We start from the raw sequence: 15,224 nt of genomic DNA on the forward strand, positions 1-15,224 counted from the left end.
AGTCCACGGCAAAGGATATTTAGCTCGCCAAATACCACCATAACATCAAAATACAGTAGTGTAAGTCGGCCCTTAGTGGGTATAGTATTCATCAAAAGCAAGGCAAGTACAATGAATATTATTGTAATCCACTGTAAATTGATGCACATATTGAATATTACCAATGTGCTTGAATACAGGACAAAATGAAATAACCCTTGAATGATTCAATTAAATTATACTGTACGTTAAAAATTGTCCGTGAAAAAAATATTTGGAAACAGGTCGAAAAGATTAAATGCAAAATTATGGTACTTAAAAATTAAATACAACTAAACTTAAAAAATTACTGTACTGATTAAAAAAAAAGAAGTTCAAACCACTGTAACACAGCAGTTTGAACATTTAATTCAGTGATTTTTGTGTGTGTACCACTAGAGGGAGCCTTCGTACCAGCAGTGGTACTAGTACTGGAGAATCGCTAATCTCAACACCCATCCATCCATCCATTTTCTGAGCTGCTTCTCCTCACTAGGGTCGCGGGCGTGCTGTAGCCTATCCCAGCTGTCATCGGGCAGGAGGCGGGGTACACCCTGAACTGGTTGCCAAGCCAATCGCAGGGCACATAGAAACTAACAACCATTCGCACTCACAGTCGTGCCTACGGGCAATTTAGAGTCTCCAATTCATGCATGTTTTTGGGATGTGGGAGGAAACCGGAGTGCCCGGAGAAAACCCACGCAGGCACGGGGAGAACACGCAAACTCCACACAGGCGGGGACGGGGATTGAACCCCGCACCTCAGAACTGTGAGGCTGACGCTCTAACCAGTCGTCCACCGTGCCGCCAATCTCAACACCATGAGTCCAAAAAACACAACTGAAAGAAAATCTTTTTTTGTTGTTTATTGTTGCATATTCAAATTTCCACAACAAATCCAATTTGCATCCAAAGAACGATGAAGCCGAGGAACACAAAACACATCAGAGGTCACTTCCCAATACTGGTTTAAGGTGAGCTCTTCACTAACGTGCCCCCACAACTATACCATCTACTGACAAACAGCAACTTGGAAGTGTTCAGTCTTTCAACAACTCACGTCTAGTTACACCGATTTTAAGCATTATAAAAAAAATGTCTACAAGAAAATCAGAAACAGAAAAACGTTATGATGCTTTTACAGGGTCGTTGAGAAATTTGTGACTTTAAACAGACTTTAGCAGGAATGTAAAAATGCAGAGTCCAAATACATACAAATATACATTTCACCACTAATATTTTTTTCTCATCTTCATAGTGATGCCCATGATGTGTTTGGTTGTAAAATCCAACTTTGTGTTCTTACTTTTGTCATTACCTAATTTCTTATTTTTGTCATTACCTCCTTAAAAAAGGAGGCTCGTGGAACCCTAGAAAAACAATATGGCAGAGAGAGTGACATAAACCATCAGGGTTTATGTATATTTTAAGCTGTCCCTTTAACTATAGAAAACAAATTGAAAGCTGTGTTTATATCCGCTCTAATTTTTCACTCAAGAACTCCTCCACGCTGTCCGTGTTCCACTTGAGGATGCTGAGTTCCTCGGAGATGTTCCCGTTATCGTCCAAAAGCTTGAGTACAGGATCGGAGCCTCGCACGTACTGACAGAGAGTAGGCGGATATGAGGGGGGAAAGAAAAAAAAAAAAGTAAAATAAAATGGAGGAGGAAAAGGACCAGTTAGCAATAAAAAAATAATTTGTAGGAATTTCCTCAGGAGCTTGGTTTATCACAGAAGATTACAGTCTTCCTCCAACTATTTACGAATTTTCGTAGTCACAGATTTCTCACCTTGGACTATTCCAAAATAATAGTCCAACAAATGAAAAGTCCAATTTGATTATTTGAAAACTATCGATTGAACCATTAAGAGCGTACCTTGGGATGTTTTGACTTATGACTGACGCCGTTCCAGGTGGATCACGATACAGAATTGTTTTTCTTTTTTAAAATTGCTTACTTTAACGAGGATCCTTCACCTTAGCTTGGCCATGGGTAGAATCCCAAGTCTGTTTTATAGCTCATCTATGCCATAAATCCTCACCACCCGGACCAAACTGCTGCCTTTCTAGCTAGCATGGTGGCTAGCTCCACGCTGTGTTGGATCCACGTTCTCCCTTTCTCGCTCTTAAATCTGCCACCATGCCACTGCCGCCCCTCTCCAGCGACGGCTTCTTTTTTTGGGGTGACGCTTCCATGGTATGTGTGCCTGACTCCTTCAGCGGAGAGCTTTTTTTTTTTTTTTTTTTTTTAAACAAACATCATGGAGCCCTTGGTGAAGCCACAATGCGCAGAAGCTGTTCACAGTAAATCAAAATGGCGAAACAGAAGCATTGCAGTGCTTGTCAGAATAAACAAGTACATTGACACATTTTCATGTGATGGGAAAATTCAGATTCTGTGTTTTTTGTTTTGTACTCGTGAATTAACTCGACTTAGTCATTAGTAGCTATAATAATTACCATAACATCAATGCTGATTTTGTTAGCCCGTCAATGGCCTTTTGCTTTATATGTTGGCATTAAACTAGTGGACATTTGAAAATATTTGGTTTGGTTGAACATTTTGTTTTTTAAATATGCAATGTGCAATTCTCTTGTGTCAGTTTTACAGTTAACTTCAACTGGGAGTTACATAAACTGCTTAAAGAAAGGACGCTTTGCCTCTTATTTGGACAACTACTAGCAAGAGAGTGAGAACAGGTGCTAACAGTACTTTTAAGTGTGTTTTAATAAGTTTAAGTACTTCAATAAGTTTACATGTTTAAAGCACATGAGAGGGGCAAAACTATTTAAAAAATGTTTTCATATGGTGTCTATGTCACAGATTTTCAGCTATCGTGGTAATATTGCAATATGAGTGTGAAATGATAAAATGTTTTGGGATCATCGTTTGTGATGTATTTATGGTTAACCATTAATATAGGCAATTATAAACTTTTTTTGGTGGGGCAATTACTCGTCTTTTGGCTATGTGCAGGGGGTCTCGGTCCCTGTCACGGGATTAAATCATTAGTGTGAAAAGTGAATAGGCATCATCAATACTAATACTCACCTTGATCTGTAGACCCTTGAACATCTTCGGCTTGTCACCCCTGACAAAAGCTACAGAGATTTATAAAAAAAAATTAAAAAAGTTGCGTTAAGCATGTACCCATTAGTTGTTCTATTTTAGCACAGAGGACTTTAATTATTGACAGCTGCAACCCATCCTGAGAAGGTTGCATAGCGAGAAGACAGTTGAGGACACAGGATGGCCACAGCTGAAGTAAACAAACGAAACAAATGGCAGCCATATGGCACACGCAACGACATGGGCTTGAGATGCAGTTGATGATCAGTGTAACGAGACACTGAATGAAGCACAACCGTATTGAGTAGAGCTCGGGTGGTCCTCCGTTTAGAACAATGTTCCAAGCAGGGGTTTGAAAAGCAAGACTGAGGTGTTCAAGACCACCTACTGATCAATGAGTTTACAATAACAGAGACTTAGATGAGAATGTACAGTATATACTAACAGTATGCAGCTTTGTTCATCTATCTAAGCCTCAGACGTATAGCGACAGGCAGAACAGTTGACTGCTCCCCCACTAGATGGAAGAAGGTAACATTAACCTGTGTATTCACCTGTTGTCATTCTTACAAAAGAAAAATAACTTTGTTCAACAAAACAGTCAAAGAATTTACACCCAATAAGTAAATTTTGGAGTAAATTGAGATGAAATCATTATTTCAGCATATAGTGTTGCCTTGAGATAGGAGTTTAGTTCCTTCCATGACCACGCTCGTATCTATAACACTTCTCAAATCTTATATCCCCATTGAAGTGACTGAAAATGCCTTTAATTTGTTCCAGCCTCTGTAAATAAGAAAAAACAACATTTTTATCATGTGTATTTTAATAAGAAACTAGAACTGTATCATATTGTACTTTATAAAAACATACAGTAATTACATAATTAAATAGAATGTAATGAATTAAATATTTTTGCTTCAATTTGATGTTCATTGTGCTACTCCTGGTGTGTGTGTATTGGCCACCAGGGTAACTTATAATAAAGGCATTCATAATAAAGAGTTTCACAACTAAGTAATTCAGTAAGATGTAGTAATAATCGTCTTTTTTTTTTTTTTTAAGACGATAAAGAACATACGCATGTGAGTACAGTATCGTTATATTATCTATCTACGTGTTCAAATATCCGTTGCTTAAAGGGTTACAAGCACCGCAACCTGGATTCTAGTTTCGTCAGCCCGTCTATGATGTTTTGCATTATGTGTTTGCATTAAGCGAGTGAACTTTCGTAAGTTAAATGATCAGGTCACTTGTAAGTTGAAGTGCCAGTGTATGTTTAATTGCCATTAGGGTTATGGAGGCGTCTTTTTTTTTTCCCCTTCCCTCAGAGAACACATGACTGAACTAATACAGGGAGAGAGAAAAAATAAAGTCTAAATATGGTATACAAGTTTGGTCATGTTTCAAAAGAGAACTCACCTTGGACTTGGGGGAACCTCCCCAATTTTCATCCACACACCTCCAGGATGGCCCCAGCATAGAGCTGTTGGTAAAGAAAATAAAACATGAGCTGGTCGTTCATGAGGAGAAACACACAAACGCGCACGCACGAGGCACTGCCCACACACAGAGATAAGAGGTGGCCCTGCTGGTGGCAGGATGGCTGGCCTGCAGGCGTCTCGTGGCGATTGCTTGGAGTCGTCAAGCTGAGTGAGTGAACATGTATCAGAGTCAACAGATGGTAGCTTTGTTATGAAACCTCCGGAGGCAATGTTAAGCAGGTTGGAGGAAAATGGAGACTCACAGCTGCCCTTTGGAAAGGAGATGCTGTTACTCAAAAAAAGTTTGGGATATTGGGCTTTCGGGTGAAATTTCAGGATGAACATAAAATACACTCTACCCTTTACAGTTGAACTTTATTTGACCTCTAAACTTTTGAATCATTTGAGACTGGAGGAGTCATAGAAAGGCAAAGAATTGAACATCCTTGGAAGGGGGGAGAAAAACCAAAAGAAAAAAAAAACACCACCTGTTGTGAATTCTGACGTTCAGTTCCTTGAACTTCAACTGCTGATATTCTTCTGTTCAATTCAATTCTTATATTAAGTCAATTGGGTGGCGGCACGGTGGTTAGAGCGTCTGCCTCACAGTTCTGAGGACCGGGGTTGAATCCCCGGCCCCGCCTGTGTGGAGTTTGCATGTTCTCCCCGTGCCTGGGTGGGTTTTCTCCGGGCACTCCGGTTTCCTTCCACATCCCAAAAACATTACCTGTAGGTGTGCATGTGAGTGCGAATGGTTGTTTGTTTGTATGTGCCCTGCGATTGGCTGGCAACCAGTTCAGGGTGTACCCCGCCTCCTGCCCTATGATAGCTGGGATAGGCTCCAGCACGCCCGCAACCCTAGTGAGGAGAAGCGGCTCAGAAAATGGTTGGATGGAAGTCAATTGGGTTATTTACACACACATTGCCTTTTAGTTCATAGGTTAGATATTGATATTGGTAATAAAGAACCCCGAGTCAAATGTTCATTTTAGTCTATGTTGCGGGCTGCTAAGAAAATGGATGTTCATAATTTGTACAGCCTTTATTTAAACCATGCAAATTATTTTGACCCAGCCCCCTAGAAGAATCGGAATCGAGAATCGTTTGGAACCGGAATCTAAATAAGGAACTGGAATCACTCAAATTGAACGATGCCCAACCCTAGAAATGACAAGCATTTTGATTGGCCGTTACATCTGCGACGCTGTTCACCAAATTTTGGATCGCAGCAAAACTCGTAGCTGATGGTCATCACTCATGACAACTAGTTAAACTATTAAAAAACGTATTTATTTTTTTAACATTACAGATATTCACCTATTGCGGGTGGGTCTGGCACGTATCCCCCATGTAAAACGAGATTTCACTGTCGTGCATTTTAGCTTCATCTTGAAATTTCACCCGAAAGTCCTATATCCCCAACTTTTGGTGAGTAGTGTACACAGATGTTTAAGTTCTAAAGTATTTCTGTGAAAATGTAAAAATCTAAATTTTCCATCAATACAGAAGATGCAGAGAGAAAGATTGCAGCTAATAACACACCATTCCGTTGGGGTATTTTAGAATGTTCCTATATCTGTTGTTCACCAATACTGGCCACTCATGCCAGAGTAGCATCCGACCCATTTGCACACTGACTGAGGAGTATCTGCAACGTTTACACAATCAACGTTGTCCCAGATTATCGCAATACTCGTCACTTTAAAGTGCATACACTCCTTGAAGTCTCGGCGCCCTTTGCACAATGGTCATTGCACCGGACTATTGCGAGATTAGTCATTCGAACTTCTCTAAGTGCTAGATGACTGCATCTTTTTGCACAATTGTCAAAAAATAAATAAATAAATAAATAAATAAAAAATATTGTACCGGCATTACCAGATAACTAGCAACCCTTTATAGCTCAGTGACTGTTTTTCTCAATGTCTTTACGTCTCAAAAGTGTTCTGTCAATTGACTGTCTGTTGTCGTACTAGAGCGGCTCCAACTACCGGAGACAAATTCCTTGTGTGTTTTTTGGACATACTTGGCAAATAAAGAGGATTCTGATTCTGATTTCCAAAGACGACTCGATACACACCCTGTGCCTCAGCGCTTTTAATAGTCAAACACATTAAGAGTATTACTTCCTCATTAAAACCAGCCAAGTATAACATTCATGCAGCTAAGAAAAAGGTACGCCTCCAGCCTTCCACCCAGGGACAAAAACATACATCCAAGGCAGCCTGGTGATGTTAAATCTGTACCTCGGGTCCGTTGAAGAATGAGCAACACGCTAATTATCTTGATAGGAATCACATGTTTTGCCCTAGATCTGGGAAGTGTGCTTGCAGAAATAAGATCAACTTTAAATAACATAGATTCCATGGGCCTTAAATTTAAATCTCAAAAGATTTCCCCGATTTGTTGCTTGTAGAAAAATCAATTATTCAAAACATGCTTTTTGTCCAAAAAATACATTGAAATAACAAACATTGAAGCCATAATTAATGATTACAATTAAAGAGTAATGATTTTGTTGTGCATTTGAACAGTATGTAGAATTATTTTTATCCTATTACATAAAATACTGCCATAACTGTCCTCCATTAATGTTCTTGACATTTTAAAAATATGGAAATTTAAACAAATTGTTCTGGAAGTGAATCTATAAAGGTTGGCAGCTTGGGTTCCTCAATTTTGCCAAGAATTTTAATTTCAGTGCATCATTAGTATTTCTACCTTGCGCGCATCTAACTTGGCCTCCTGCTGGCAGCAGTGGTTGCAGTCTGGCTGGATCTTGGTGAGGCTGAATTCCCCAAGCAGGTCACAGGAACTGCACAGCAGGTTGCTGGAGAAGCCCAGCTCCCTGCACGCCTCCGACGACAGCTCAGAGCCATACGCCGACAGCTGGAGGGAGGGAGGAGAAGATGAAATTGAATATTTAAGTGCCCAACACTTAAAAAACAGGTATGAGAAGCAAAAAAAAAGAATGCAGCACCGATGTCATTGAATATTAAGCTATGAAGTTTGTCAAAATTAAGACAGAGGCAACAGTGGTACCTTAACACACGAGTGCTCCATCACGTTTTTCAAGTAACAAGCCATCACTTGATTTATTTTTTTTGCTTTTGTGATGAGAGCCCAAATTTGAGTTACGAGCGAGCCTCAAATACGCCATTGCTCACGTGAAGTGGGAGGGAATTTTTTTTTTTAGCAATTAACGTACTAAAATGTCCTTGCATGTGGCCAAGGAGAGCTAGTCACCAATGCACTTTCAACTGTTTATTGAATAGGACAATCAAACACACAAATACAAAATGAAACTACTCAAGGAGCTGCTCTCGGCCACAACTCACACCAAGATGCTCACACGCAGAGTAACCGACTCCAGCTCCTTACGTCACTCACTAGGCCATGCCTTTTAAAGGCGTGGCCTATTGAGTGACGTATCATAATTACACTTTATAAAATCAGCTGATTTCTTTAAATACTCGTTTATCATGTTTTATACAATACAATTTTTCTTTATTTAAAAAAAAAAAGTAACAAAAAATGGCTGACTTGAACGGATTAATTTGAATTCATTACAATGACAAAAATTGATTCGATATAGTGGGATTACTGCACATTTGCTTTTAAACGAGCTAATGTTACCTTGTATTCATGTCATTCATATTTGTGCTTTTTCCCTCATTGACAATGTTATCAAAATTTGACAATATTTGTTTCGCTTTGCTCAGTTAATTAATTCAATCTTAGACAAGTGGAAATCGTTTCGCTATTTAGTCAATACATTTGCACAGATTCATCAAATAAATGACTGGAGTTGTCGAGATTTTGAGTTAAAGCCACGTCATATCGGCGCTCGTACCGGTAACAACAGGATACGATATAAAACGTGAGAATGTAACACTAAATTGGGTAATCCGCCCATATTAAAAATACTTACTGCAATTTGGCGAAAGGACAAAAGCTTATATTCAACGTTATCTTTTTGAACTCACCGTTTGTAAAAGCGAAAGCAGCCACAAGAGATAGACTTCTCCCGACATTTTGGAGTCTGCCTGAAAAAACTACAAAGATGGGCCCCTTAACCTAAAGGAAGAAGTGCCCCAAACCCTGCTTGATATAAATTTAAAATAAAATGAGATTTAACTCATGTAATTTTGATGAAAAAAACATCAATTAAAAACTTCATTCATATTACAACTAGTCAATCTGTCAGGGACATTTATTTTATTTTCAATTTCATGGTGAAAAATGCTCGCGGATTAGGCTTTCAAAGGGACAGCATTATTATTTCTTCTTCGCTTGTAATTCTCATGGGTTTTACAGTGCAGGGAAGGAAAACAGCAATACTACAGGTCGACGTTCGCGCTCGTTGGTTATGTTCGTCCAATCCGGTGTGGACAGACAGCGATCGCTGACGAATAAGAGACTGCTTTACGGCGGGGTTCGTAGACATAAAAAAAAAAAAAAAAAAAAAATTAAAAAAAATAAATAAATAATAATAACCCCCGTCTTGAGTGTAGAGGCCCGTTGCTGCGTTACGTTAAATGCGTTCGCCATATTGGATGTGTCAGATCTGCCCGTAGACTAGGCGTGTCAATGGATTGAAGCGACCAACTGCAAAGTGCACAAAGTTAATGACACACACACGCACTCACACCTGCCAATATTTAGGGAAAATAACATAAGTAACGTTTGTTCTGTTTGTTCTGGTGATTCCAAATGTTTACTCCTTCTATTTTTAGGATGTTATAGGTATGCATGTGCCTTGACAACTTATGTGTTTTTGCAATGTTTTCACGAGTGTTTACAGCTAAGTAAAACTGTTACTGTGATGATGAATATTATCTGTCTACAATAACGTGGCACTAAGTTCTGATTTTGATTAATCGTATTGACATTCAATGATTTACATCAATTCAACGACTAATCATGTCAATCACTGGAGAGGGACTAGCAGAAAAACTTTCCCTTCTCACTGTTTCCCACTTTCTCAGCCTTTTGGCTTTTGACATAATATACACAATGAGAAAACTAACAGCAATTAGTGACGTCAGGACAATTTAATTGAATAGGAAATATTATGTTTGGAGGCTTGGTGTTGTGTGCATACGGGACTTTATAGTAGTAGCCATAAAGTCAATTCTGTTGTCAAAATAATGTTATAATAGCCAAATGCAATGGAAAGTCATTGATCTGACTTTGATTTTGAGTATGGGACTTTGATTCTTTAAAAAGTATTATTTTGATGTATTAACTATAAATAGAGTCGGGTAGTAGTAATGCGCTACACTTACTCTGTTACATTTACACAAGTAACATTTTCCATAAACTGTACTTGTCAGAGTACTTTAAATGCACCGTACTTTTTACTTTTACTTGAGTATTTATGTGAAGAAGAATCGATACTTTTACTCCGTTACAATAATAGACATGCCATTCGCTACTTGTATTTATTCATTTTAGCGTGTGCATGTCTATTTTTAGACTCCATCTTCGACTTCTACGTAGGTTGCCTGTTGCGCCAATCAAACGGGACCACCAATGTCATTTGACTCCAATTCACCAATCAGACGACATAAGGCAGACGCATGAACGCGCACGTAGCCTTCGCGAGCCAATCAAAATGACTCTTTTTTTTTGGGGGGGGGGGGGAAATCAGCCCTGCGACTGTTTATTTTACAGACTCCAAAAAACAACAGCTTTATCATGCAGCTCTTAAATTGTGACTGCTCAAAGGTGGATATTTCAGCCCACTTCTAACTTGAGAAAACACCGGGCGGTAAGTTGCAGATGTTTCTATTGTTGTTTTGGCAGTGGCAAATAAATGGCAAAATGAGCACTATCCCTATGGTGTCGCACACACACACACAATCACTATGTCAGCAAACAGCTTCTTCATGAAGTCATTTAAGGCAAAAAAGCAAATAATGTTTCTGTAGGGCCTAATGTATGTGTTGTTGGTTTTTGGAGAGTTAAAAATTGAAATGGTGGCAGGTGTGTGTCGACTCCCATATATTATTATTTTTTAATGCATTTGATGTTCATGTTCTGATTTAAAAAAAAAAACCATCAGAAGTTACTCACAAGTTGCTCTTTACTTGAGTAGTTTTTTTCATTGAGTGCTTTCTAACTCTTAATCAAGTAAATACAAGTACTACTTTTTACTTTTACTTGAGTCGTATTATTCTAACGTAAAAGTACTTGAGTACAATATTTGGCTACTCTACCCACCTCTGAGTATAAAATGTTTCTGAATTTTATTTATGTATAACTAATTCTATAACCGTGTGAATCATGTTGTACTCTCTGTGAAAAGTACTGTAGTACATAAATAAAACTGACTTACGTTTGCTAAATCTTCAAGCAACACATCAATGAATGAGGCATTTTCACCACTCATTTGCTCCACTCTGACACATCCAATATGGCGGCGGAATTGACGTCTCTTTCGGCGGCAGGGAGGGTGTAGCGGCATATTTCAATGTCTATAGTGGACTCTTGTTACTGTCCAACGGTCTGGGGGCTTTTGACAGTGTGGTCCGTGGAACCGTGCAAGTGAAGACGAGACGCCGGGGAACACTTGCACAGACGACGCATCGACGTTCCGGGGAAACCTTTTACGTAAACCGTGAACGTTGCCGTTCAAATGATGGGATAGCAAACAATGGGCATTTTGCATTGGGGGTGGATTTAAATATCCACGCGCGCAGCCGCTTTGTGCTCGCCGGTTGTCTGTGCGTGTTTTTCAGCGTCTCCTCTTAGCCGCCCCCCTCTCCTCTCCCCTCTTTTGGGCATGGACTGAACGACTCGTTCTCCGGATGATTTGATGGGGCTGCTCAGAGTCATGATGCCGCCTAAGTTGCAGCTGCTGGCTTTGCTGGCGTTCGCCGTGGCTATGTTCTTCTTGGAGAACCAGATTCAGAAGCTGGAGGAGTCCCGAGGAAAACTCGGTAAGTCCAAAAACCGAGGTACTGTGCCGTACCTCCAAGGTGCATGGGCATGAAGGTTTTAAGGGCGCGCAATGAATTGGTTTTGCGCAGCAGCGGTCACGCAGCACAAAGCGGCACGCTCAATTACCACCGTACTTACTGTTAAAATGTTGTTGTTGTTTTTTTTAAAGTGATAGGGTGCATACGAAAAGTCTACACACCCCTGTTCAAACACCCATTAGTTGCGATTTAAATTTTTATTGACTAAGCTAAATCATTTTATTTAACTTTCCCCACTATAATTATGACCTATAACCAGTACGACTCTATTTGGGAGGGGGGGGGGGGGGGGGTCTATATAGAGGGGAAATTCTCTGATTTCTATGAAAGCTCTCTGCAGACCATGGTTTTTGCTGCCTACTAGAAAAACTGGACTTCATTTGGGGTTATTCAGAGGCACTTGAAATAGTCGTAGGTCTGCTGGCTCCCATTGTACATGACTTTTAATGCGAGTGTTTAATTCTGAACACAGCCACATCCAGAGTTATAAGAGGGTGTGCACACTTGTGCAACCACATTATCTCCGCCGTTTATTTTTACTTCACCTTTTTAAAGTATTTAATTTGTTTCAATTGAGCTGGACAGGTTGGCTATATCACATTAATGGTGGAAAAAGGTTTTAAATTATGCATCTTATCCCTTTTTTTTATCTCACAAAAACCTGGCATTTGAACAGTGGGTGTGTGCAGATTTTTTAATATCCACTGTTGACAGAATATTCATTCCATGAGGGAAATGAAAGTGTCACAAGAGCAATATTCACATATATACATGCTATTAACAATATAGAAACAACACAACCATTAGTGAGAGTGAAATGTGCAGGGTCAGAAGCTGTAATGCTCTACCACGTTCCATCTGGATCTCATCCAGATTGTGCATTTGGCAGCGTTTTAAAGTGAACATGAAAAAAATTACTTTCACAATTTCAGGCACATTGATCTCTTTTGTGTCTATGTAGGATCTTTACAACATTTTGTTCCCTTGGAAATGATGGATTTGAACGAAACTGTACCTCTATTTAGCTATGAAGCGCTGTTTGAGCATTTATTCAATATCTTTCAAGATCGTTGCACTAGTACACTCTTTGTCCTCCCTAGTAAAACAATTCAGCTCACTAGTCACATGACTAAGCCACATTATTAGAGCAACTCTGTCTTACAAATAAAAAATGTTCCACTTCTCTATGACTTTTCTCCACAGTAGTAGGACACCTTTAGCATACTAATAGGACAATTGCATGTTACTAGTGAGGAAAAACTGTGCGCTAAGTTGACGTCTGCGTGCTACCCGTATGGCTCTTGAGCCAGTAGTAGAATTTTATATCACTGGTAGTACTAGTCGCACCCATTTGTCAACTAGTGCACAGTTTTGTGTCACTAATAACAGTAGTAGTTTTCCCACTAGTAAGGGCAAATAGCAGACTAATACATGAACCATCTGTGTCTTGGTAAAAGTCTGCAAAATTGAATTCACATTTATACAGTCATGCATATAATATAATACAATAACATAATCACAGCATATAATCAAAAAATACAATCACTCAAAGTGATTCTTAAATTTGGTCTGTGTACCAGTCTCAAAGACAACAAAATGTTTAGATCCATTCTAAATCCAAATTTAAAAATGTTCTGATCAAAAATAACCTGTTCTGCAGTGACGACTTATCAATTAACACGTCTATGGGTGCATTAAAAAAAAAAAAAAAAAAAAAAATATATATATATATATATGTGCCCAAACTCACACACTCATGTAGTCAAAGCAATGTGTTGGCATAGCAACCAGACAGACATCTGGTTGTGTGGCCTTGGAAGTCTTGAAACTGGAACACAGGATAGTTATCATAACTGCTAATGCTAATATGTGACTTTGTGAACCTGCAAACCAATCCAATGAATAGGGAAGCAAAACAATTACTATAATCAGATTATAGTGCCATTCATAGAATAGTGACTACGGTGGTGCCTCAAGATACAAGTGACTTAAACTTAACTTTTAACCGGATATTTGAACACAAACAGTGCAGCAACATATGTAGAGATAAAATATAACAATACTGTACCTAAAAGTACATTTTCTTTATCCTCTGCGAAAAACAGCTAATATTACTGCAGCTTATCGAGTCACTTGCAGTAGTTGTGAAAGTCTTCGTTTGTGTCTCCCTGGCTGTATGATAGATACTGGTGGGGAAGGGGGGGGGGGGGGGGGGGGGGGCAGAAAAAATGCAATTAATCATGATGCACAAACTTTTTAATTCTTTATATTCTATTTAATGATGTTATTACTACTGTATATGATTTATAAATAGATATACTAGTGCTATTTTCCTTATTAAAACAATTTTTGTTGTTGTTGGTTTCTTTGTAGAGGCTGAAAGGGATTGAAGGCATTTCCATATATTCAAATAGGGATGGCTGATTTGAGTTACGAGCGTGGTCACAGAACGAATTGAACTTGTATCTCAAGGCTGTACATTGTTGCCTTGGACGTATGTTAAAGTGATACATCTCAACTGCTTTCAAATCTTTGTATGTCGGGAAGGAGCTAAGTTTAGCCTGGTTTGTTAGCATCAGAACAGAATTTTTGCTGCATGTGTATGTTTTTGCTCTTCCAAGTGGCTATTAAAAAGTGAAATCAAATAATCTTCGATCCATTCATTTTTAAGGGTAATATATAATGAGATTGAAAGAAAGTGTTTTGGGATCATAGTTTAGGGTATATTTGTGGTTTGAACTTCATATTAACATAAACATTTTAAGTGGCTGTCAATCAATCACATTCTTTTGCTATTCGCGATCCTCATCCCCTGTGAATAGTTAGGATTACTTCATAGAAAATTATATATTTCCCATTTTTAATAATAGTGTAGTTAGTAATTATTTTTCACATGTGGGTATGCTATCATCATCATCTCAGACACATCCAATTGAAAGTTAGCAGACACTGCGTTCAAATCTCCCTACCACCTCCCATTAGGGGTCCAGCCAGAACCAATAAAGATCTGGGACACTGCAGGATTATCTCTCTGATGCTTCCACTGTGGCGGATTTTAAGGAACAGCAGACGCCCCAAGGGTTTGGCTGCCACTTCAGGGGTCCTTTTGCCGGGTTTTCCAACATTTCATAAGTCCGCCAGCATGGCAAGGACATAGCAGGGTAAGGACAGGTGTGCTCTTCTGACCATTCATGGAATTAAATAGGTCACATGGTCATTTTTATTGGGTTACCAAAGCAAATGTTTATTTCCCCCCCCCCCAAGATGCGACATTTCCTGTGTTTTTTTGGCCTGTTTTGAAGATCTTTGTATGTGGGCGAGGAGCTAAGTTTAGCCTGGGTTGTAAACTTGTGAGTGGAAGTTACTGAGCGTCTTCGTCAAATGTACAAACACACTTTGAGAAGCGGTTGTGGGGATTTTGACTACTTTCAAATGATTCGTTGCATAAGAAATGATTGAATGGATGAAAGGCTGAAACAATAAGCGAGATTAGGTTTTATTTTATCGTGTCGAAGTTGTGATCAAAATGATTAACTGCCCTTTTTAATTGAATACTCTCTTAAAGTCCCCGCTAAGTAGCTGGAGAGTCCAAAATATTGGCTGGGATGGACACGCACACACACACAGAGAGAGAGCGGGAAAAGCCTTTCCTCTAAACTTCCCATTAT

The 15,224-nt window shown here is 39.1% G+C and overlaps 2 protein-coding genes across 2 annotated transcripts in view; one reads left to right on the forward strand and one right to left on the reverse strand.

The window, feature by feature from the left end:
* Window positions 1–864: 864 nt before the first annotated feature.
* selenof (selenoprotein F) lies at window positions 865–8,662 on the reverse strand. The gene is made up of 5 exons (XM_061693899.1): window positions 8,560–8,662; window positions 7,295–7,462; window positions 4,512–4,575; window positions 3,072–3,121; window positions 865–1,620 (listed from the first exon to the last, which is right to left on the reverse strand). Exons 1-5 carry the CDS (start codon window positions 8,605–8,607, stop codon window positions 1,489–1,491), a joined length of 462 nt encoding a protein of 153 aa, XP_061549883.1. The 5' UTR covers window positions 8,608–8,662; the 3' UTR covers window positions 865–1,488.
* Window positions 8,663–11,110: 2,448 nt separating this feature from the next.
* The window catches only part of hs2st1a (heparan sulfate 2-O-sulfotransferase 1a), a 55,226-nt gene continuing 51,112 nt past the window's right edge, over window positions 11,111–15,224 (forward strand). Inside the window, exon 1 of the mRNA XM_061693923.1 lies at window positions 11,111–11,517. Coding sequence (XP_061549907.1) covers window positions 11,394–11,517 — 124 coding nt within the window. The 5' untranslated portion in view covers window positions 11,111–11,393. The remainder of the gene's footprint in view (window positions 11,518–15,224) is intronic.

Source organism: Phycodurus eques, chromosome 13, assembly GCF_024500275.1.
Source record: "Phycodurus eques isolate BA_2022a chromosome 13, UOR_Pequ_1.1, whole genome shotgun sequence".
NCBI lineage: Eukaryota > Metazoa > Chordata > Actinopteri > Syngnathiformes > Syngnathidae > Phycodurus > Phycodurus eques.